Source organism: Macrotis lagotis, chromosome 8 (genome assembly GCF_037893015.1).
Source record: "Macrotis lagotis isolate mMagLag1 chromosome 8, bilby.v1.9.chrom.fasta, whole genome shotgun sequence".
NCBI lineage: Eukaryota > Metazoa > Chordata > Mammalia > Peramelemorphia > Peramelidae > Macrotis > Macrotis lagotis.
In genome coordinates, this window is record NC_133665.1 from 120,600,777 (window position 1) to 120,627,112 (window position 26,336).

Below are 26,336 nucleotides of genomic sequence, written 5' to 3' on the forward strand. Positions count from 1 at the left end.
GGTACCTTTTGAGTAGGGCTTTAAGAATTGTGTTTAAAAAGATGATGACAGGAAAAAAAGGTATACCAGGAAATGAACAAAGGTTTGGAAGTGGAAACATGCTGAACAAATATGTACAAGGGATATGAGGAAGATTCAAACATGGATATATAGAGAGGAAGACTATATAATTCATGTGAGAACATAGAAAGTTACACCAATTGGAGTGTCCTGCCTATCTAAATGCCAACAATCTTTTCAAAGTTCAAATTCCTCTTCCTTGTGTAAAATATTCCCTGACCCCAGACTAAGGTGAAGTTACTTTCTTTTTGCTGAACACAGGTCATTTTCTCCGCTCTTATTTTTATTTCTTTTTTCTCTTTTAGGGGCTGGTCTTAAAGCATTGCATTCAATTTCTGCTGTTTTTCCTATTTCCCCCCTTATTTCCAAAACTAGATCACAAAGTACTTGAGAGTTAGAAATGTACTTCATTCATTGCTTAATACCTCACAGCATTTCTCACAATACCTTGTTTATATAAGATAAGCATTTAATACAATTTTGCTAATTAACATCGATCAAAATTCAGAATTCTCTAGATCACAACCAATTTGGGATAAAGTGAAATGACAGCACAATACAGCAGGCAGGATAATAGATTTGAACTCTAACAGACCTAGAATCAGAACCCAGTTGGGTCACTTCCTATCTCTGTGACCCTGGAGCAAGCCACTTAACTTCTTTCAATTTTAGTCTTGTAGTCTATAAAACAGGGGCAAAATACCTGAACCTGTTGTAAGGAACAAATGAGGTAATGTATATAAAGTGCTTTATAATCCTAAAAACACAATTTTGATGTTTGGTAGTGATGGTAGTAGTGCCTAGTGTTTGGAGTATTCATTCTCATTCTCATTCTCTCTCTCTCTCTCTCTCTTTCCTCCTGATTCATTTTCCTTTCATTTTATTGCATTCAATAAAAATGTCTTAAAATAGCCATAAAGAGAAAAATATTTATAATTTATGTATTTCTAATAATGATTATTATTATTAAAACTAAAGTTTATAAAATTTAAATCTCAAATTAAATCTTGGAATCAAAATTAACAAGGAAATATGACCCTTCTATCCCTGACCATTCATGACATCTTATGAATATAGGATTTAAAACTACTCAGTTTCATTTAAAACAATTTGACAATGAAATGTGAAGGCTATTTTAAAACAAAAGGACATTTTATATGGCACCAAGTGTGGATATAAGATACTGTGTGTCAGAGATAGTGAGATATTCCCCTCCCACCTCCCAACAGGCAATGGATGTGACTCATTTTTTTTGTTGGCATGTACTAAATCTTTGGCTGAGTGATCCTAATGTAATGCTGAAACTATGACAACAATACACTACTGAGAGGATCGCTTTCTTAGAGATAAGCTTTTTGGCGCAGGCCCTGCAGTTCAATCACTGTGATAGAAACCTGCACTTTCGCAAATTAGAATTCAGTTGTGTGCTACCCACACCCCACACAATAGAAAACCAAAATTCAAAATGATCACAAGGTCACTATAGACACAATCAACAAGTCATAACCCAAGAGATTCCTTTTTGCTCTCTTTGCTTGCTGCAATGTTATGTACCAGGTATAGTCAGCTCTACCTGGACCCTGAGTCCCATGAACCTTCCCCCTTTTTTGAAGATCTTTCAAAAGGAATATTTGAAAAATCCTACCCAAATTCCATGAAATAAAAGAGGAAGCATAAAGGCAAATATAGTATCACAAGCCCATAGACCCAGAGCTAGAAGAGATATAAGAGGCTTCCAGTCAAAACTTCTCATTTTACATTTTTGGAAAATGAGGCCCAGAACAGTTAATTGACAAGCAGGCAGTAAATGTCAAAGACTAGTCGTCTTTCCATTGTACCGTATCAAGTACCAGTGGTCTTTCCATACCCCTTTACTCATTTTCTTAAAGTAAACTGAAGCCCAGGGTGGTTTAAGAGTCTTGTCCAAGGTCCAATCTGGAGGACCCCCCCCCCACAAGATTCAATGGGAAATGCTGATGGCAAGGGGAGTCCAAGAAAAGGCTGACAAGACTTGACTGAATCTGAACATATGAGGATTGGTAAGCTATTTCTTGAATAGTCCAAGAAGGAAACATTCTAAAAAACAATTAAAGAGTCAATCTATGGAAGGTGGAAACCAGTGGGGGAAAAATAAAAAGGGATAGAGTCTAGTTGGGCCTTCAAAAGTAGGGATTCTTAACCCTTTTTGCAGGTCACAGACCTCTTTTGGCAGTCTGGAGATGTCAATAAATCTCTTCGGGATGTTTTAATGTATAAATGAAATACATAAGAAGTTTACAAAGGAAATCAATTATAATTCAGTTATCAAAGCATTCAAGTATATAAATACATATACATATACACACACACAAACACACACACAACTAGCATGAACAAAGGATCCATGGAAGAAACAACTATGTGAAATAGCAAATAGCAGCCTCTCCATTCTGGGACAGGGTGATATTTTGGAGCCAGAGACTGAGTGATGGCAGACTCCTTTAGTGGGGTTTTCGGACAGCTCTATGGCCCTAGGAAGGGGTAGGGCTCTGGGGCTGACTCCACCACTCACTCATTAACCATATGACTAACCTGAAGCAATGCACTTAAACTAAGCCTCCATTTCTTCACTTATAAAATTGGGATAATACCTTTATCGTCTAACTCTAATTGTTGTTGAAAGGAGCAAAGAACATAATACGGGGAAAATCATTTTGAAAATGAAAGCAGTACATAAATTATGTTACTGAGTTAATCACCTCTTTTATATGACTACCACACAACCTCTCCAATGCAATACTTGCTGTTCTTTTGGGGAGGCAGAGTGCTGGAGTTAATAATATACTGGTTTTAAATCAAGAAGCCTTGAGTTCAAATTTCTCAGACACTGTAGCAATGGGGGCAAGTCATTTAAGATGACCTTCTGCTACCTAATCTGCAAAATGAATATATTTCTCATAATACTTTCTCTGCAAGGTTGTAAGGAGGCAAAGTATGTAAAATCACTTTTTAAAGTGAGGACAATACAGGTTTCAGTGATTATTACTGTCTTTTAGCAATATTAGCAATTTGTGATTTGGTTGCTGTAGGAATAAATTATAACTTCTGTGTGATTAGGTTATCCTATGGAGGTATAAGCATTTTCCTCAGCAACGAAGTGTCAAAGGCAACATTTGAACCCTTTTCTTCTCTATATACAAGCCCTACATTGTTACACCTTTGCTCCAAGTCACTACTTCTACTGTTTTAACCTCTGATGATTCTGAAATCCAAGGAAGCAAGAGCTAGATCTTTGATGAGTTTAATGGGTCATGCACATCTCAAAACATTTGTCTCTTAAAGTAGACTTTGAGAAAATCCTCTAAACTCTTTTTATATCTAATATTACATCCTTCTGGAATACTTGATGGTTCAATGGTAATGAAATCAAAGTGAACAGAAGGGAGAAAACTTTTGACCTTCAAAGTTCCCTTTTCGCTGAGGGGGAATGAAAAGCAAGAGAAGGAAAAAGAGGAAAAGGAGGTGGAAGAAGAGAAGAAAGAGAGAGAAGATAAAGGACCAGCAGAAAACAAAAAAGTTCCAAAAGAATTATTATGGGTTTGATCACTATATTTAGCAGATACAAATACTTGCTAGTACATTTTCATTTAGATAGAGGTCACAAATAACTCTTCCCTGGATATATTAGTCTATGATTAAGGTTGTAAATAAGTAGCAACCTAAAGACTAAGCTCTGAGAAAAACACAAAGACACTATATAATTTGTATCTAGAAGTTCAGAAAATGAGAAGGAAGGTCTAGAAAAACACATTTTTATTAGATCACCTTCCTCTGGGTTTGCCATTTAGAATGCCATATTTGGATACCATTGTTTTCTCTTAGCCACCATTTAGATAATGAAATAGAGTGAAGCACCACTACCCTTCCAAAGAATGGTTGTGCTGTTAGTAAAAATTAAAAACAGCTCAGAGAGGGAGAAAGATTTCTGTAGGAATAAATGAAAAACAGGAAGAGTTTTGACTTTGAGGGGCAGCTTTCAATCCAGAGAGGGAAAAATTAAGTGATATTCCAGTTTCACAGTCCCCCGATGAGTCACTGACAAGACTGAAAGCCTAGTTTCTGCAATATTCATGAGTTTACTACTAGCCAACTGAATCATGGCCAGGTTGGTGCTTAATAAATACGATTTGATGACAATGATTGCAGAATAAGGCTCACAAATGTATCTTATTGTGAGTAGTAATACACACTAATGGACTCAAATCAACACCAGTATACAACCACTAGCAATATACAGTAAAAAGAGCTTCTAAAATGACCAGGAGACTGGGCATTCCATTCTCCTCAGTATTTAAGTCATTCCCTGCAAACCAAATGGATAGGTACTTAAGTCAAATCAATCTTTCAGGTCAGAATGGCAGCAAAACTAAATGGGAGTTCCTCTCCTAAGAATCTAAACTTATCACTTATGCTGCATATAACAAACACTGGTTAGTGTCCAAAACAAAGACTAAGTTTAAAAGAGAAAAATCAGCAAGGCGATGGATTCCATCTCCATCTACATACTTCTTTTAAAGAAAAATGTCAGCTTTTTTATGCCTTTGTTAGATTTCTGAACCTGTGAAAACATGAGACTCACTTGGGTCCCTGCTACAAAACCAAGAAGATGGAATTCAAATACATTTTCATTTATTATTAGGTCTTAATTGAAGAGGTACAGATTCTACTTAAAACAAATAATTACCCTTGATTAAATGAAAGGATAAATAGAATACTAACTCATAAATTATACTAAAATGTTCTATCTTACAGTTTGGGGGTATTAAGCCATCACCCATTTTAATTAAAATTAAAAAAAAACCTCAAACATTTTCTGAAGTGAAACATTCATTTGCCATGAATTATGGCAAAGTCATAATTCATTCTCTAGGCAACTCATTCAGTACTGACAGTAACCACTTCTCCATTAGCAAGTAAACTATATATTTGGGGAAATGATGTTGTGAAAACAAAGTAAATTCATTACTGATGGCAACAATTCCACTTCATCTGCTACCTTGTGGCAGTACTTCAGTTTGGGCAATTTGCCATGCAAAAAACCCACTTTAAAATAAGGTCATTGTCAAAATAATCCACAATCATGACAAACAACATAAGTCACAACTCTAATGCAATTGTTGATAAAATTTAAAACTGAAAATTAATGACCCAGAAAGTGTGAAGTTTTACAGTCAATGAATACAAATCAATTACAATTTATGCCATTTAAATGATTCTTAGCTCCAAACCAACATTTTCACAATTTTAACAACTTTCCTGACTTGGTCTTGTTTCTCATTCACTCACATAAAAAGTTCCAAACCAAATTAGACTATATTAGTCTATACTTTTAATAACCCTGTACTCTTCCACCTCTGACATGCTGCAAGCTAGACCTAAAATAGGTCACAGCAGTATTCCTCATAATATCCTTTTCTCCATCTTTGACTGTGGAATCTTGAGCCATTTTATGAAAGTCAAATTCCAATGCAATCACAGAATCAGAATCACAGAATTTTGGAATTGGAAAGGAACTCAGTGGTCAACTAATCCAATAAATACTTAAAATGGAATCCTCTGGGTTAATGGTCTGTCATCTAGCCTATCCTGGAAGACATTCATTGTGGGGTAACCTACTATCTCCTGAATCAGCCCATTCCACTTTGAGATAGGACTGACTTAGGAAGTTCCTACTGGCACCAAGTCAAAATTTCACTCTTGTCTCCTTATTCTACTCTCTAAGGCAAATCCCTCTTCCATAAGGCAGTTTTTCAAATTCTTTAGGAGAGGGGCAGCTAGGTGGCGCAATGGATAGATCACCGGTCCTGGAGTCAGGCGTACCTGAGTCCAAATCCAGCCTCAGACACTTAATAATTACCTAGCTGTATGGCCTTGGGCAAGCCACTTAACCCCATTGCCTTGCAAAAAAAAAAATACTTCAGGAGAGTTAAAGCTCTCATGCTCAACCTTTCACCCCATACCCATCCCACAGAAATATCAACTAATCCCTAAATAATGATGATCAAGGTATGAATTAGAATCTTTTCACTATCCCGACTGCTCTCCTTTGAATATTCTCATATTCTTCCTAAATTATGGCACTTATGTGTCTAAGATCAAAAAAGAAAAGGTCAATCACTTCCTTACTCCTAGATTAATGCAGCCCAGGTTTGATTTCATCTTTTTGGTTCCTTTATAACTACTGAACTTATAGTCTCTGCTAACGTCTCCAACTCTTTTTCATTAGAACTATGGTCCAGTGTCTTCCTTATCTTATACTTGGAAAAGATAATTTTCTTTAACACAAGAAAGACTTTTCATGTGTCTTTATTAAATTTCATCTTATTAGATTCAGCCCAATGTTCTAGCCTACCCAGTTCTTTTCAGAACCTACTCATCATCTGATGAGATAATTATAATTCCTAGCTCCATGTCATTTACAAATTCAATGAACATAAAAGGATATCCAAGGCATTCCCTTCCATGCAGTTTTCCTTGGTCCTTTTCCTTGAATGTCATACAAAACTATTTTGAATCTTTCTCCTGCACTCATGGATAATCTCTGCATGTCTTTAAATTACCTGGCTAGAGTACCTTCATGTGTCTGTTTTAGCAAAATCTATCTCTCTTATCTCTCCCCCCAAACACAAACAATGCTCTGTACACAGTAAGTACTTCATGTTTGTTGAAATGAATTAAGCAACACAGAAGCTTCCTTCTCCAAGCAGTATTTCTAGATTAAGTGTATACCAATACAATAACTGCAAAATGCTACATATCCGAAGAGCTTTGAGTGGAAGATTTAATACATCCAAACCTCTAAGAACTAAACCAACCGTGACTTTTTTTCCACTAAGATGCAGCCAGAAAAAAGAATTATTAAATAGAAGTGTGTATGGAATAATTTTATATATGTTCCTATTTGTGTGTAAAGGTAGACAGTTTTAAGGTGGAGTGGGGAAGAAAAAAAAAGAAATTTACATATGACTTTTGTTGTATATTTGAAAAGAATAGCAAGTTGAGCAAAATTGATTTACAACTTCATGCACAATCACCTTTTTTATTGTACTGTTATAGAAATATTTGTTTTATTACATAAATTTAAAATAAAATTTAAATAAAAAATAAGCTATAACTGAACCACACTATTTTTTACAAAAATAATTTAAAGATGGCATTATGTGTAAACATAACTCAAGAAAGACCATTTTAAATTGAAACCAAGCACCAATGGAAACAAATCTGTAGATTTTGCCTTTCTGGGTCAATGAATTTCTAAACCTAACAGTTTGTTTACTGAATATTTGAGACTGTTTGTCTTAATTATCAAGACACTAACTCTTCAACTGTATTTTTAAACCCATCAATTAACCACAGGAACAAAAGAGTAAGTACAAACATAAATTATTATTCTTTTGATATGCTACTGTATCTACCATCTCTGAATGAAGACTAAAGGTTCCTAATACTTATTCAATAACCAAATTATTAGGTCATGGAGAAGGGAGTCAATTGCCAAATCTCATTTGTGAAAGCATGCTGTCACTTCACATTAGTATTGCCCTAGAATTTAGCTTTTACACAGATTAGAGTTTTTCCTCCCCATCACATTTTTAAGAGATTTCATTAAATCTCCTGAATGTTTTCCCATATTATTCAATCTAAAATATGAGCACCTGATAGCCAAGCTTTTGGTGTAGACTGTCTCCAGGCTTAACTAAGCAAAGCAAATTCCAAAAGTGATTCTAGCTAGGTAAAGTCCTGTTCAAGGTCAAACTTGGAAAACCTGATTTTATCTGTGTCTTGTGACAATATCAAAGAAAGAATTCTTGTGGTCTAAATGATCAATTCCTTAAAACCTGGGTTTTCCCCTTGCTGCTCCTTTAGCAACTTACTATTATACCAATTTACACATATTCTAATAGAAATCTTAACTATATGAACTGCTTCAGAGTTTGAAGGTAGATAGTCCTTCCATTCCCATCCTTAGTCCCAAACTTGAATTGATTTTTAGAAACCACTTGAGAATCATTGGGTTAAGGTAAAATAACCAAATCCTCCCTTTCAAATTCCATGTTATTAGCCATGGAAAAATATTTACTGTTAAATTGTGCTCCTAGTTTGAATGGCCACTCTCTTGTGAAATGTATCTTCGCCACCCTTCCCCTTCCCTCTGCCCCACACTCCAATACACTAAACTCCAGTGGCTATCTATCACCTCCAGAAGTAAATATAAAATCCTATTTAGTATGTATAAAGCCTTTTTTAACCTGGAGCCTTCCTACATCTCCTGTCTTAGTACACCTTATTGTCCTTTTCCTCTTTCCCACTTCCTTAAGTACACTGCAATCCAGTAACACTGGCCACCTTTTGGTTCCTTCCACAAGACACTCCATCTCCAGTCTCAAGAATGCTTTCTCTCCTCACCTCCAGCTTCTGCCTTCCTTGGCTTCCTCAAAATCTCAGCTAAAATCCTACTTTCTGGAAGAAACATTTCCCAATTCTTTAACCTCAGTGCCTTCTCTCTGAGATTATCGATCTTTTATGTACACAATTGTTGCCTCCCCCATTAGACAGTGAATTCCTTGGGAGTTGTATCTGTTTTTGGCTTTTCGTTGTATCCCCAGTAGTTAGCAGAGTGCATAACACATAATCGTTGTTGTGGTTCATTCTCAAAGAAAATCAAGATGACATCATTTTGGTGAGGTCTGCATCCAACTGTGGCCAATCAGACCGATAGTGTATCACAGGCACAAATAGTCCATCTGACAATTAGATGTAATAGACAATAAATGCTTGCTAAATTCATGACTCTAAAAACTTGTGAAGTAAGAGCTGATATCTAAGGTTACAATTATCCTGATTAACTTGCAGTTTACTTAAATCCAGAATTAATCCACCCTGGAAATAATCACATTTACTGCGTATATATATATTTATTTTGTTCATATATATATATATATATATATATATATATATATATACACACACACACACATATATGTGCTGTTTCTGTATTTTATGTAAATATTTTGTTTTTAAACACACACACACACACACACACACACACACACACAAAGTTTCCATAGATCATAGATCGGATATAAATTCCCTGAAGGGAAGGAATATTTCCTTTTGTCTTTGCATAAATCAATACCTAGCATAAGGGGGTACTGGCCCTGGAGTCGGAGTACCTGAGTTCAAATGCGGCCTCAGACAATTAATTACCTAGCTGTGTGGCCTTGAGCATGCCACTTAACCCCTTGCAAAAACCTAAAAAAAATACCCAGTATAAGGTGCTTGATTATACACAGTGATTATTTTTTCTCCTAAAATGACAAGAGTTAACATTCTGCATCCAGGCTAAGGAAGGCTCTCTCAGGTTTCCCCTGTAGACAGACTGATGGGATGTATTTATTCTAAGGTGCTTTGTGAATTACCATATCTGAGATAAACTGCTAATGTGATGAATCACAAAGATGTTTATACTGGTGAGGAGTGTGCCAAAAGATTTGAGCTCAGATCTCTTTTCTTGTACCAAGAAGTGACCATAGGAAATCATTCATCAGCCAAATGAGTTCTAAAGCACTTGGCACCTGAAGAATTACTATTTGGGGGAATCCTCAAGGACTAGTTTTCTCCAGTGATTTTTTTTGTCACTGAGGACTTGTGAGAATAAATATGGAAACTATGAAAAAGTTGGTTAAAAAATATTCATCTCTCCCTTACCCTCAAGACATAAAAAGCCCGCCAATCTCCTTTGGTTTCACCCCAGTATCAGAAATATAGTCACTTTAAATAAAATCTTATTTCATTCCAAGTAATATGACCACCAGTCTTCAAAGTCTCCAAGAATTAGCCTAAACATAGCTAGCATCAGTGGTCATGGGAAAACTAAATGTCTTTGTCCCACAGGATTTGATTTTTTAAATATAATCTAGGCTATAGACAGAAAAGGGTCATTTTAAGATGAAACTAAGTGAAAAAGAAAAATAAACATGTTGTGACCTCACTGATCATTTTACCATTAATGAACAAAGCTGTTCTGAAAAGAATTACTCAAGTAATTTTTATAGCTGGAAGGAACCTTATGAAGAAACTGAAGTTCAGAGAGTTATTACTAAAACTTTTCCCCAAAATGCCACAGCTCATTTCACTAAAGAGTTCTTTAAAGACCCTTATTAGAAGTGAGTTAATAACTGAAAGAATAAAAGAAACACATTTTGATCTGAAAGGTTTTCAGTCCTTACAAGATGAACATTATTTCTCAAAAATATATTACTAACTGGTAAAAACAGGGAGGTAAAAGAACTTTTGCCAGGTTTTTTTCATTTGAAAAAAATAACATGTATCATAGGCTCATAGACATAAATCTAAAAGAGACCTTAGAAATAGTCTAGTCCAGGGGCAGCTAGGTGGCGCAGTGAATAGAGCACTGGCTCTGGAGTCAGGAGTACCTGAGTTTAAATGTGACCTCAGACACTTAATAATTGCCTAACTGTGTGGCCTTGGGTAAGCCACTTAACCCCATTTCCTTGCAAAAACCTAAAAAAGAAAAAAAAAAGAAAAAAGTCTAGGCCAACCCCCTGCAAAACTTTGTCTTTTAATTTCACTAACTACAAAAACATAATACCTTTTCATTGAGTTACATTAAGGAAACATATATAGAAAGAATGACTTTTCTAGACGTTTAGTTAAATATAGACTAATTCTTACACTCTGGTAGTTTTCTTCTCACAGAAAAAGTGAATGTTATTATTTATGCATTTCTGGTGGGGTGCTAACCTTGTTCAATGACAAAGATAAAATAATCCCTGACCTCAAGAAGTTTAAACTCTACTGAAGGGATACAATATATAAACAGATAAGAATGTACCTAAAAAACCTATATTTAAAGTTATAGTGATACAATCAACTAAAGGGGAGTAAAGAGAAACTCAAAATAGTTTTCACGGGATTTTTCTGTTGGGGGAAGTTAAATAGAGAAAGGATTGTTATATAAAAAATAAGGGGCTTTAATAAAAACTTTTAGAAAATAACTACAAGTTTTGTAGTATAAATAGGTAATTAGGAAATATGGATAAATCTCATCAACTTTTGTGGATCTGTCCGAATCTTTGTTTTTGTCCTGGTATTTATCATATCAGATACTACATTAATATACGGACCTTGGCTGGGAGTAATTTTTTTCCTCCTCTCAAACTTTCTTGGCACTGGTATGGATGATAACGAATTTAAATAAATGACCTCTAAGATACCACTCAAGGAATCTATGTGACAGATTATCATCTAGGTTGTGTTTCAATACTTCCATTGAGGAGGCATTTAACAAGAAAACTTTGTTCATTTCTGAACACCTTTTTTAAGGGAGGGACGGAAGGGGTGAAAAAAGAGGGAAGGAGGGAGAGAACAGGCAAAGGAAGGTGGGAGAGAGAAAAAGGGGCAAAGAAAGGAGGGAGGGAGGGGAGTTAGGGTAAAGGAAAGAGGGAGGGAGGGAACATAGGTGGGAGGAGAGGGCAAAAGAAGGGAGCTTAATAAATGTTGATTTAAGGGAGGGGAAGAAAAAATTTTTCAAGCATTTACTATGTGGCAGGTATTATGTTAAACACAAAGGATATTTATACAAGCAACCAAAAGTCCCTGCCCTCAAGGTACTTAAGATTCCAGTGAGGAACAAGTACATATAATGGGTGGGAATAGGGAGAAGAGTTCCTGTGGCATCATGGTTTGAAAATGGCTAGGAAGTGACCTCGAAGTCTGATTCTGGTCAAGATAAATAAAAAGTTTACCCAGTAGAGTCCAAGAATTCAAATTATGGGTAGAGTGAGATAAGTAAGAAGGAATGATTTAAAGTGGAATCCCTTGGAAATCATTATCACCACCAGAGTCTTCTCTTTCAGGTTTCAAAGCATCCCTAGTTTCTTAATTTATCATTTAGTCAGGAAGATTAAATGTTAACTGGTCATGCAGTCTGAGATGTTACAAAGCATCCCAAGAAGAACTAATTATAATGCCAACAAAGCACATGAGTATTGGTGAGCTGGAATCCAAAAAAAAAGATAAAAACTAGGTGTGATTAATATTTTTTTTAAGATTCTTTCCTTGCAAAAATAATATCTCTCTCCTTTAAGTCTAGAGGCAGATGGGACACTAACAAATCAAAGTTATTGAGGAATTCCATGGCACTTTGAAATACCATTTTTTATAAGAATCCAGTAACTAAATCCTCACCAAAACCGATAGAATAAATCATGAAAAGGGGCAGCTATAGGTGGCACAGTGGATAGAGCACCAGCCCTGGAGTCAGGAGTACCTGAGTTCAAATCCAGCCTCAGACACTTAATAATTACCTAGCTGTGTGGCCTTGGGCAAGCCACTTAACCCCATTGCCTTGCAAAAAAAAAAAAACCCTAAAAAAACCAACAAAAAAAAGAATAAATCATGAAAACAATGATTACCATCACGAACAGCCTGAAACAATGCCTCCCTAAAAATGGTAAACTACACATGAGGAAACGTTTCAGATCATGATGGAAGAAGCAATTGAAAATGTAAGATTGAGAAGACTAAGGAAAAGTAAGTCTGAAGAGAATATTGAACATGACTTAAAAGTGTTGAAAACCACAAAAAAAATGAAACATAATCTAAGTGAAATATTGTAGGGGGAAAAATGATGAAAGAAGGAAGAGAATGGGAGAATGAAAATTTAAACTGATCAAAAGAAAATACTAAATATATAAAAAAGAAATACATTTAAATATTAGTAACAGTAAAGTCATTATCACCCTAAGAGAAAATATAAAAACTGAATGAAATATGTAACGTTATTAAATATCAAGTATCTATGAGAAAATATTGTAATATTGTGATAGGAGCTGGAGAGACAAAGACAAAAGTAAAAAAAATTCCTGCCCTCAAAAGGCTAAAATCCCAAGTTGCAGGGTGATTAAGAGTGACTGGAAGGATGGAGTATGTAACTAGAGATAAATAAATACCAAAAAATATACTTATTTCAAAAAGGAAGGAACAGAAACTCTGGAGTACAGATCAGGAAAGATCTAACATGGAAGGAGGTGGCTGGTGTGCTTTGAAGCTGGGGGACAGGGACAGATGGGTTTGAGGTAAAGATGAGGAGGAAGGAGTACAATCCAGACATGGAAAAATAACCCTCTATAAGGACAAACAGGCAAAAGGCCAGTCTGACAAGAGTGTAAGGAAAACAACAGTGACTTAAGACTGGATCAGTAGGTGAGAGCCAGATTGTGGAATCACAATGCCAGAGATTTCTAATCAACTGTGGCACAGTAGTAAGGTTTCTTACTTTATATCAATCAATAAACATTTATTAAATATATAGGAGACACCAAACATTGTGCTAAGTGCTTGATAGGCAGAGTTTAAGATGTATATTAACTTGTTGTGAACTGCTTTAAATAACCAATGTACTATATTACAAAGGTCATATGCTGGGGATAAAGGAGGAAAAAAATCAAATTCCTTTTCTTTGTGGAACTTATACTCCACAGTTCATAAAGAAAGCATTATCAAGTTTGCTAATAATAATGATTCTTTTAAAACATCTGTGACAATTTTTTTTTTTTTTTACTTTTCACTCACTTCAATGCTTCCAGCCTGAAAAGAATGGATCAATGGTCACTTACCATATTCTAGGCATTGCACTTGGTGTTAAAGGATAAAGAGAGAGGGGGAAATAAAATGTTTAACTTGAAACAGTTTCCGCCTCAGGGAGTTTAAATATTAGAGAGATCACATGTACATAAAAAAGTAAATGCGGAATATATGCAAAATAAATCCAAGGGACTTTGGGAGGGGGGTGGTTCAGAGTCCGGAGAATCAGGAAAAGTTCTTGTAGAAGGTGGAGCTTGAGAAAAACATGGGATTCTTTTTGTTTGTTTGTTTTTTGCAAGGCAAATGGGGTTAAGTGGCTTGCCCAAGGCCACACAGCTAGGTAATTATTAAGTGTCTGAGACCAGATTTGAACCCAGGTATTCCTGACTCCGAGGTTGATGCTTTATCCACTACGCCACCTAGCCGCCCCTAAACATGGGATTCTTAAGGATCCTGGAGCACATTAATAAAAACGTGATGATCTTTAAGAGGAGACCTGATTATTTGGAACCTAAGACCTGGCTGGCTCTTTGTGACCTTGGTCAAATAAATTAGCTTCTCTGACCCCCAATTTCTTCAGCAGTAAATTGAGAATTGGATTGGCTGACCTCCGAGATCCTTCCCACCCTAAATCTGTGATCATTTGCTTGGAATCTATGAAGAATAAACCGGCTCTAACTATGAAGACTCAACAGGAAACCTCTGAATGCCAGAACTGCCAGGGGCAGGGGATGGTCAAAATGTTCTCCAAATTTCTATATGCATTTCTCATTGCAGTCTAGTATGTTCACCCTTGCACAATCATTGGAAAACCCAGAAGGTTCTTAAAGAGAAGATTATGTAACATCAGGGAAGTGTTCAAATACAACATAGGAAGCATAGGGCCCAACTTCTCAAGTCACATTTTTTTTTCTTATGGGAATTGCGATTCATGGTCTCATAATTTTCACATCTAAGCAACACCTGAAGTTAGTGTTCACAAATTTACTGGAATAAAGAAAATGTATTCAAAGTAGCATCTCCCTATCAACAATAATACTTATGTAACTGAATGTCCAAAAGAAGGGAAAAATGTACAAAATACAGCTGATTCAATCAATAAACACTGGATCTTTTCAAAGAATGGAAGCATAATATTCAAATCGCTGACCTTGTAACCACAAAGCAAACAAGTGTGGCTTTGAAACATTCAATGAATTATTACTGTTGTTGTTAAACATAACTATGATTATTACTAAAGTCATTCATGTTAATAACATGAAAAGATACTTTCCCGTAACTTTAAAGGAAAAGCTAAACTTTTGTAGGCCTCTCTTCTTTTTTTCACTGTAAATAATCATAGACTTTTGACATAGACCCTAATGTTAAAAACATGTCTAAAATCTTCCACTTTTGTCTTTCTGACAATAATGTAATCTGATTTCTAAAATATCAGACCAGCAAAAGGAAACTCATACTACGAATTCAAATTCATTTACAATCCTTCAACAGTATAGATTAAACTAGTGAATCTCTTCAAACGTCCAGTCTGACCTCACCTCTCAGGACCTGTTTACTCACTTGAAAAATCAGTTTGCACAGGGTAATCTCCCAGGTCCCATCTGGCTGACATTCCACATGTTTCTCTTACTCATTACTTCATTAAACTGACCAGTTGTTTTGTTTCACCAAATTCACCAGCTGTTTTAGCATTTATAGTCACAACCTGTTATCCTGCACAGAAACCCATTTTCATGCTATAGAAAAAAAAAAATTAAATAACTATTCTGGCAAACTTCAAGCCTCTAGAAGCAACTTTACACATGAGATAGCCTAGAACAGCAGTTCTCAAACTTTCTGCAGTCAGAATCTCTTTACACTTAAAACAATTATTGAGGCTCATTATCATTTAATGTACTGAAAATTAAAATGTCTTGTTATTCTGAAAATGAGTTTGATCTCATGATTTCAGGTATCCTTGTGAGTCCCCAGGCTACATTTTAAGGATTGCTGCCCTAGGAAGCCACCAAATTACATGGTCATTCCAGAAAATGGCACCGATTCCCCGACTACTACAACAGGTAATATAAAAGCAGTGTTTCTAATAGTAAATACTTGCTGTTTCTGACAATCTCAAAAATAAATTTTATTAGTTTCTTCTTTGTTAATTCAATAAAGTTCTGCAAAAACGACCATGAAAATTAAACTGAAAAATTCCACAAATATAACTTTGAACCTTTTCTTATTCCTTTTTAAAAAGCTGTCTTGTTCTTAAACATCAGTATTTTTAGATATTTCCACTAAAGAAGTCATGTCATTCTCTTTAATTAATTGCTTTATAATTTTACAAAAAATAATTGAAAATATTTTAAAACAAAAAATACTAATTTTCTTAGTTTACAAAGCAATACAATGATCAAATTCATGTCCTATTCCATACTTCACTCTTCATGAAGTCCCATGTTTCTTTTTGCAATCTACTTATAAATTTCCTATATTTAATAATATTTCTCGCCTGATTTATGCTGTCTCTACATGAGGCAACATCCACCAGCAGTATCCACCCAAAAAGATTCAGAGGCCCTGGGAAAAATCAAGTAAATCAGTTCTCCTCATGGTGTAGAAAAACTATAGTGAAATGACTTTTTTTTAACTTTGTATTCCACAACTGAAATCTCAAGTAGAAAGAATTCTTTCCAGACCTACAGCAATTGTCTTCTCTTAATCAGTAAAGAAGACAGTGAAGAATTTTAAGGAAAGAATCAAAGGACCCTACCTTATTGCCACCATCAGTCAAAAATTAATACCCTGCCTATCTTTATAAAATTCTGTTAACTTAACAAGTAATAGTTCTTTCTACCTATATTAAAGGATTCCTTTCAGCAATTTTATTTGTTTAAGCTGACCTTTAATACTTAATTAAGTATTGAGGTCATCTCAATAAAACCACCAGTCAAAAAGTTAACCCCCTGTTTAAAACACAATCTTCTGTGTTTTCTTGACCTCAATTTATTGAATATTTTAAAACAAATAGCCTCACACCCTAAAAGGGGGTGGGGGGGTGGAGAAGAGTGGAGAAAAGATAAGAACAACTCTTATTTCCTATGAAAACAGCTCCAATACAAATCAGATAATTACATTTGGGGATTTGATTGAGGGTAGGCCGGCCAGAATCCACCAACACTGGTAATTAATAGCACTGCAAAAGAATTTCCAAATGGTTGTCATATCACATCTTTTATTTGTTGTGATTTAAATATATATATATATATATATATATATATATATATATATATATATAATCTTTTTGCTTGACTAAGAAGGCCTCTTGCCATAGTGAGGACAGTTATTTCTTTAGACATTTTTTACACCCATGAATCTATCCTAAAAGCCTATTGCATCTAGTTCTGCAGAACTCTTTTAAAAGGTCCATAAGTTACACATTAGAAATGTTTTTCTTCCTTTCTCCAATACTTATCTAAAAGTAAAAATTCTTGCAACTCAGTGCTATTTTGTCGAAATGTTTTTTCTTCCTTCTTTCTCTCCCAAACTTTCTTCGTACTTATCTAAAAGTAAAAATTATTCTTGCAACTCAGTGCTATTTTGTAGAAATGTTTTTCTTCCTTCTTTCTCTCCCAAACTCATTCTTCATACTTATATAAAAGTAAAAAAATATTCTTGCAACTCAGTGCTATTTTGTAGAAATGTTTTTCTTCCTTCTTTCTCTCCCAAACTCATTCTTCATACTTATCTAAAAGTAAAAATTACTGTTGCAACTGAGTGCTATTTTGTAGAAATGTTTTTCTTTCTTCTTTCTTCATTATTTATATAAAGGTAAAAATTATCCTTGCAACTCAGTGTTATATTATCAAGGGATATTTAAGGGTAATTGTGTTTGCCTATTTAATTTTAGTGCTCTCATTAAAAAGGATTTCCCACGTTTTTTTTATTTGGATTTGTCCAATCAAAGAGAATTAAGCACACAAGGGCACTGAAAAACAAAAGTTCTTCCTAACATTCCTGAGCTCCACAATTATTTGGTTTGCCCTGCCGTTTCACTTTTTCCTGGCAAAAAAAGGAAAAGGCAAAGGCCGTCTCTGAAAACCCTTTTGAAAGACTGGGACAACGGCTGCAGCATATGGACACCCTGGTGAGTCAGTGGGGGCAGCGGCAGGCAGAGAGATCTGCTGTGCCCGGGTCCCCCACGCTCAAGCCCAGTTGCCAGTGTGCAAAATGGGTCCATTCCCCCAGCAGGTGCACTGCCAGCCCCACCCACTCATTCCATTTCCACGACTCATAAGCATTTGCCCCCCTCCGGGCCGGGCTCGGGAGCTGTGGGAGGCGGCGGCGGGGCCGGGATCCAGGAGGACACTTAGCAGGGGCAGCGGCCGAAGGGCTCCGGGGGGGCTGGGTCATTCCGAGCTAGGCTGGGGCAGGTGGGCCAGGTGGGGCAGGTGGCAGAGGAGAGAGCCAGGCGGAGCGGGAGATGCGAGTCCCGCAGAGCCAGCCAGCCGCAGGGGCGAGGGGGCGCGGGGAGAGAAGGGGGGAAGCGCCGCCTCCTCGGCATCCGCGACCCCCCGAGCGCCCACTGCTGCCCTGCGGGGCCAGGCCCGGGCCCGCGGGGATCACAGCCCCCGGGAAGCGGCGGCTGCGGACCCGTGGGGGGGCGGCCGAGCCGCGCACCCCGGCCCGGGCCGGGCAGGTTACCCGGGAAACGGCCCCCGCGCGCCCGGGGCACCAGGGCCCTCCCGGCCTGCCCCGGCCGCTGGCACGCCCCGAGCCCCCACCCCCTGCAGACGGGATCGGGGCGCCCCGCTTACCCGCTGGGGGGCTTGGCCCCGGAGGCCGGCGGGCCGTCCATGCTCGCCGGAGGGCCGAGGCGCCGCTGCTGCCACCCCGCCGCCGGCCGTGTCTCGGTGCTCTCCGCCTCCCGCCGCCGCCTCCCCCCGCCTCCCGGGCCGCCCCCTCCCTCATTCACCCTCCGGGCCGCCCTGTGGCCCCGCCGCGCGGGGGCTGGGGAGGGCCGTGGGCGAAGGGCCCCGGGGGAGGGGCCTGCGGCGCCAGGGGCTGCCCACCCCGGCTGCCCCTCCCCCGCTGCCCGCGACCCCCGCTCGCCCGGGTCTCCCCCTCCCTTCTCTCCCGCAACACTTGTGGATCGCCGTGTCCGCCCCCCACTGCCCCGCAGGCCCGCGGGACCAGAGCCGCTCTCCTCGTGGCGGGGGAGGGGCAGAGCACCACCTGCCCTGGCACCTGGAGGGCGGCAGCTCCCGGCAGAGGGGGCGCCAGGCTCCCCGTGGGGGGGCGGGGGACCTGCGGGACCAGGCTAGACTCAGGGCTAAGACGCTCCCATCCTTGGCGGATGAAGACTTAGTGCTTTGGGGGCTTTGGCGTTATTTTAGTGATTAAAGGAAGCTACCGCTCCTGGATCCTAATTCTGCACCTCCCCCCTCCCGCAGAGGGAGCGTGTCCCATTCAGGGCTATTTAGCATCTAACGTACAGGCCACATCATCCAGTAACTATCATGGGGTATTAGAGTAAGACGTGAGTCCAAGCAAGCAAACGGACAACACAGAAACTTAGGCAGCAAATTGCCATGTTTCACATTCACACAATTCCCTCCTTTACCTGGCCTCAGGTTTTGCAGAAAGCTATTTTTTTTTTGCAAGGCAATGGGGTTAAGTGGCTTGCCCAAGGCCACACGGCTAGGTAATTATTAAGTGTCTGAGGCCGCATTTGAACTCAGGTCCTCCTGACTCCAGGGCCGGTGCTCTATCCACTGCGCCACTTAGCCTTAGATCTCATTGTCACCATTAACTTTTTCTCCATCACTTTCAAGTTTTGACAATGAACACATCAAGTCCTGACTTTGTAGCATTTGTCAAAACGGATGTTAAACAATCTGCTCACACAAACTATAAGCTGACTGCAAAAAGCGATAACTTGGAACCCAACACAGATAGAAAAATGTACGAATCACAGGGACACAGTGGGGAGATGGGAAGATGAAGAAACATGGAAGGAAATGACAATATGAAAAATATCACAGATTATTCAGACCTTATTCAAATAAATGGATAAAATATTTACTCTGTGGAGTTATTGAAATTTCTCCAAGCACAGATCAGGACAAATAAAACAAAATGTGAAGTCTTCTTTTTATAGAAGTTCTTGATCTGCAGTCTATAAACTTTTAATATATGTATGTATATATGTTTGTGTGTGTGTGTATACACATATTTAAAATTTTAAATAAAATTGCTTTCCTTTGTACTCCCATCTATTTTACTCATTTAAAAATATGATTTTGAAAAGAGATTATCAACTTCTCTAAACTGTCCAAAGCACAAAAAAAGTTAAGTCCTGATTTGAAATATTTTGTTTCCCTTCTAGTTAGTTAATGGTTATAACATAATTCAAACTTGTCTGCCTGCAAAGGCATTCTCTTAGAAACTTTAAGGTTTGCAAAAATGCTTATTTGAACTTCACAGCAGCAAAAGAAATAAGGATATTCTTATGCCCACTTACAGATGAAACTGAAGCTTAGAAAAACTAAGGGGCAACTTTAGTCACATAGCTATAAAGTATACAAAGTAGGATTCAGCCCTAATTTTTCTTTACTCTGACCAAAAAAAATGCCCTTTTTGGATATGGAGCTCTATTCTGTCTTCTCTTTTCCCCCACTGGACTTGGAGAAATAGAGAATTAACTTCTTTGTGGCCACAGTAAATTTTGACACAGTGAGGTGGAACAAGTTGTATGGGCATGCTTATTAAATTGGTTGAAAACTCAGCTTACCTTACCTTCTTTTTTAGATGGTGGGAGGAAGGGAGAAAATGTTCCTAATATATATATATATATATATATATATATATATATATATATATATATATATGTATATATATATACATATATATATATATATATATATACCTGCTTCTCTTTCTTTTCTCTTCCTCTGGAGACTCATTAGTAGATATATCTATTCAGAGGAAAAACAAATCTATATCTCCAGCTATATATCCCTCCTGAACTCCAGATCTGTGTCCAACTATGGTCATTTCCATCTTAGTGCTCTATTGGTAACTCATGCTCAGTATTTTAGGTAATGAAGAATCCCAAAGAAAAATCATCTTCCTCTTATAGATTTATTTGCCCTTCTGACTCTTTGTTCATAGCACCACCACTCTGGTAGACTGGAAAGCGTCATTTTTGTCTCTCTTATTTCCAGTACTCCTTGTTTTCCTTCCCCATCTGATTCATCAACGCCTGCAGTCTTACTCCACAAAATCCCTTCCTAGTTCCATTTCCATCATGCTAGACGAGTTCTTACCAGTTCCCTATGGCCATAATCTCCTAATTTTAAAGAACCTTCAATCTTTCTAGTCCTCCATGCTTTCCTACTGCTAGATTAACCTTAATTTATCTATTTTCCCCCATGTTACCCCTCATCTCATAAATCTCTTAACTCCAACTACCAAATAAAGTACAAATTCTGTGACCTGGTATTTGAGTCTACCATCTTGCCCCAACCTACTTTTCCAGACTTAGATGGCACTATCTCCTCTCTTCTACCAGACTGTAAGCAGAGTTACTGGTTAGTTTTCCTCAAAACCCCTTGCAGTCTTGCCTCCTTACCTTTGCTTCCACCACTCCCGGTGTCTGGAATGCATGATGGCTTCTCTAATATAAGCAGCAATAGCACTGGATATGGAATCAAACAGAGGACAAGTTTGGATCCAGGTTCTGCTGCTTACTACCTGTGTGATGTTGGAGAAGTCATTTCACTTCTTTAAGACCTCAGTCTCTTCATCTGTAAAATGAGGGAATTGATCCAGACAATCTAATAGCTCTTCCAGCTCTAGCACTGATCTTAGGCCCCACCCCCAAGTCTACCTGTTGAAATCCTACCTATCATTTACCCATCTTACAAGAGCCAGCTCAAATGCCATCTCCTCCATTTACCATTTCCTCGAAATGCTCTCCTTCCTCTCTCTCTCTCTCTCTCTCTCTTTCTCTCTCTCTTTCTCTCTCTCTCTCTCTCTCTTCTTCTTCTTCTTCTTTCTTTCATTTTCTGAGAAGCATTTTTATCAAAATTTACATTATCTGTGCATATTTCTTATACTTTATATAATGAGCTTAAAAGCAGAGATGATATCTTATTCATTGTTGTGTCTTTCACAGCATCTAGTATAAGTCTTTGCATGAGCTGAATAATATTGCCAGAATAGTGACCCTGCTCTTTTTACTACTAGAATCTTATGCAATAAAAAGCTAGAATATATTATACACACACACACAGACACACACACACACACACAAATAGCTTTAATTAATTAATTAATTTTCAATTGCATGTAAAGATAGTTGGCAAGGTTTTGAGTTTCACGTTTTTCTTTCCCTCTCTTCCCTCCCCCTTACACGTGGCAGAAAGTATTCTAATATAGGTTATACATGTATAACTATACACACATATATACACACACACATACATCTTACATATAGATTGTACAATGTAGCAAATATAGAATTATAGCAAATATATAATACTTTGGGCCAAGATATTTAGAGCATAGAGAGAACTTTTATGGATGAAGCGCTAGCCTGAAGTCAGGAAGTCCTGCCTAGGACAGATCCAAGCTGTTAGACCTTGGACAAGTCACTCTATGTCCTCAAGCAATTCTGTGAGCCTGTAAATTGCAGAGATGATGCTAACCTGTACTGATAAGGAAATTGTCCATTAGTTTTCTATATCAATAAAATGACAGTTTCCATTCAAAAAAGAAAATGGTGCCTTTATTAGGATAGACCCCTCCTCAAAGATGTGACCTTGCTTCCATATATCAATAATACTGTCACGTAGCTACAGAGCATTTATGTTTCCTGGTTTAGCCTTAGCGGTCCACTAGCACAGCTTCTTGGATAACCCCTGGAACATGGTTAATTGCTAGGAATATATTCTCCTTTCTTTAAATCTACAGGGGCAAAGAATCTGAAGGAATAGGAGCTGTCACTGGTGCTGAGGATGGGAGGGGAAAATGCCTTTAGGAAAATTCCTTTGCCCAGTCCCATCCTTCTCCCTCTCATTCTCCCTCATCAGGACTCTAAATCAACCTGGCTCAGTTTTCTTTCTTGGCAACAGGAACTGTCTGTACTATAGCTCCTTGTTGTTGCTCCATTCCAGCTCCCCTGCCCCTCTCTCGTTCTACCCATCTACTGGGTTCTCCCCATAAAGGACATACATACAGAAGGGCAGGATTTTAGGGAGGTACCAAACATGGAATAGTATAGAAGAGGGAGAATCATGAGCAGCTATAGCAGCCTGTGAGTCCAATGGGAGAAAAAGCAATCTGGTACCACATTCTTAACTTGTCTCTTACTTTCCAGGGCTGCCGTTCCCTATTTCGACAGCAATGAAGGAGTCAGGATTAGGCCTCCCTATATAGCCATTGTCTGGAAACAAAGTAAAACTCACTTTTGTTTATGCTGGTATTTATCAGAAAAAAAGTGAGACCAAGAAATACACAACGATTGAAATTGGAAAACATGTGCTAGTGATATTATGATGAATGAATGTAGAAATATACTTGGGAGATCTGATATAAAAGGACTGAAAAAGTCCAAAATATCTGTCTTGCAATGCTTGAACTGAATCCCTACTGTTCTCATTCCTTTGAGCTAAGACTGTAGATTTGTCTTTAGTCATTTTTTTCAGTCATGTTCAACTCTGTGAGTCCTTTTGGGGATTTTCCTGGCAAAGATACTGAATTGCTTGCCTTCTCCAGCTCATTTTACAAATGAGGAAACTAAGGTAAAGAAGTTTAAGTGACTAAATGTCTGAGATCAGATTTAATCTCAGGGCTTTTTGACTCCCAGACCTAGCATTCTATCCAAGTCTATTAGAAGCACCCCCCTCAAGTTAAAATGAAAGTATATCATAGAGGACAGGAACTCAATAACACCTTAGATACAGAGCATCAAAAAAAGATTGATTCATTTGAGAGGATTACTTCAGAAATCTAGTTCTGGGAGAATTTGGTAATGCTTGGGGGGGGGGGAAGGTGAGTAAAGGAGGAATGGGGTGGTAATAGGATTGCTAGATCATTATAACAAAATTCACTTGCTTCCAAATTTTGTCTTTTGTCAGCCCTGCAATTTTAGTATCTTGAGAGCATGCTTTGGACTTTCTGTTACATTAATTATTGATCAGACTATTTATTCTTCACTCACTGTGTTCCTAATATCATGTCAGCTACAGAGGAATATACAAAAATGCAAGGAATATCAGAGAAACACTTATTTTTAAGAAGTTTATAATCTTATTATATTAATATAATTATTGTAATAATTAGGGAGGCAAGAAAGACAGATATGAAATTCCTAGAGAATAATTCCCAGAATAGAAATACCTACATGGTGAAACCTTGATGTTCACAGGCAGATCACACAAATGCTGGGTGAATGTAAAACATTTGGAAAGAGAGTGCTGGAAATATAAGAAAAGGGAAAATACTGTCCCTGCCCTCAAGAACTCACATTCTAATGGACTAGGAGAAGATAATAATAATAATAATGTTTGTCCTTCATTTTCCTTTTTTTTTTAGGATTTTGCAAGGCAAATGAGGTTAAGTGGCTTGCCCAAGGCCACATAGCTGGGTAATTATTAAGTGTCTGAGACTTCATTTGAACTCAGGTGCTCCTGACTCCAGGGCCAGTGCTCTATCCACTGTACCACCATTTTCAAATGAGGTCATAACATCAGGGAGGCAATGCAATGACAAGGGTTTAGAACTGATATCAAGATTTTCTGATAATGAATTTCTGGAACATGGTGAAAAACAAATCAGGCAGAAGATAGAGGGTGACTTTACCTTTTCTGACATAGCTAAGCCCCTCCTAGAACCACAGTATATCCAAAATAGCAACCTATGTATGTTTCTTAAAAAAAGTAATTGAGGGGCAGCTACATGGATAGAGCACTGGCCCTGGAGTCAGGAGGATCTGAGTTCAAATGTAGCCTCAGACACTTAATAATTACCCAGCTATTTGACCTTGGGCAAGTCACTTAACTCCATCGCTTTGCAAAGACCCCAAAATAAAATAAATAAATAAAGTAACTGAAAGAATGTCTTAGTTGTAGTATTGCCTAAAGACAAAGAAAAGAAACTAAATCATTGAGCCAAATCATTTTCTAGCTCCTAATTTTATGTTAGCAGAGTATATTTTTTAATAGAGACAAATCTCAGGACATTTTTCTTAAGAAGGGAAAAAAATCCTGACAATTATATAGCATTTTGCAGCTTTAATGTATCATTTCATTTGAGTTTTGCAATAGCCTTGGGAGGAAAATTTTATTATCTCCAATTTATAGATACGTAAATGGAAGTAAATGGAGGCTGTGAGTTGGAACCTATAAGGGATAGGACTTGAACCCAAATTATCTTAACTCGAATACTAGCACTTTTTCTACTGTACCATACTTCCTCATTCCTATATTATATAAATTATTATATAAATATTTTATTTGTTTTCCAATTATATACAATAATAGTTTCTACCTATCCTGAACATTTTCAACTGAGATAACACACTGCTCTATGCACACAGATCTTCTGAAAATTATACAACCTATTTTCTTTTTAAAAAAAATATTTATTTAGTATTTTATTTTTCCAAAGTTACATATAAAATAATTTTAACATTCATTTTAAGGCTTTGAATTCTAAATTGTCTCCCTTCTTCCCTCCCCCACCCCCATTGAGAAAACAAGAAAATTGATATGTTATACATATGTAGTCATGTAAAATATTTCCATAATAGTTATATTGTGAAAGAAAACATAGACTCCCCCTCCCCCCAAAGAAGAAATCTCAAGAACAATAAAGTTAAAAAACATACTTCAATCTGTATTCTGAAAACTATCAGCTCTTTCTCTGGGCATGGATAGCATTCTTCATCTTAAATTCTTCAGAGTACTCTTGGGTCATGTATTACTGAGAAAAGCAAAATCATTCACAGCTGATCATTCTACAATATTGCTGTTACTTTGTACTTACTGCATTTCACTTTGCATCAGCTCATGTCTTTCCAGGTTTTCCTGACATTCTGTTCATCATTTCTAAAATAGTATTCAGAATAGTATTCATCACAATTATACTGCAGTTTGCTCAGGCATTCCCCAACTGATGGGCATCCCCTCAATTTCCAATTTGTCACCATAAAAGAACTGCCACAAATATCCTTGTACACATATGTCCTTTTCTTTTTTTCTTGCTTTTCATCTCTTTTGGGCCTAGTAGTGGCATTGCTAGATCAAAGGGTATTTATATGCTTTTGGGCATAGTTCCAATGGGCTCTAGAAATGCTTCAATCACTTCTCAACTCCAACAAATATGCATTAAAGTCTCATTTTCCCCTACATCCCTTCTGACATTTATCATTTTCCTTTTCTGTCCTATTATGCAATTTAATAGGTAGAAGATAATACCTCAGAATTTAATTTGCATATTTAAAATGTGTATTTCTCCAATCAGCAGTGTACTAAAACATTTTTAATAGGACTATCAATTCATCAATTGGGGACTGAATCTTACTTTTATAAATTTGAATCAGTTCTCCATGTGTTTGAGAAGTGAGGCCTTTATCAAAGAAA

General features: G+C 37.5%; 1 protein-coding gene and 1 long non-coding RNA gene across 15 annotated transcripts in view; one reads left to right on the forward strand and one right to left on the reverse strand.

Annotated features, from left to right (window-relative positions):
* COBL (cordon-bleu WH2 repeat protein) overlaps positions 1-21,519 on the reverse strand; it is a 330,921-nt gene extending 309,402 nt beyond the window's left edge. For 11 of the 12 annotated variants that reach the window (XM_074198310.1, XM_074198305.1, XM_074198304.1 and 8 more), the window contains exon 1: positions 18,507-18,582. In XM_074198310.1, coding sequence (XP_074054411.1) covers positions 18,507-18,547 — 41 coding nt within the window. In that variant the 5' untranslated portion in view covers positions 18,548-18,582. Of the gene's footprint in view, positions 1-18,506; positions 18,583-21,322 lie in introns of those variants that run through there. The other variant, XM_074198296.1, reaches the window with a different exon arrangement.
* LOC141496125 (uncharacterized) overlaps positions 17,669-26,336 on the forward strand; it is a 94,219-nt gene continuing 85,551 nt past the window's right edge. For all 3 annotated transcript variants that reach the window (XR_012470944.1, XR_012470943.1, XR_012470942.1), the window contains exon 1: positions 17,669-17,836. This is a non-coding gene — a long non-coding RNA (uncharacterized LOC141496125). The remainder of the gene's footprint in view (positions 17,837-26,336) is intronic.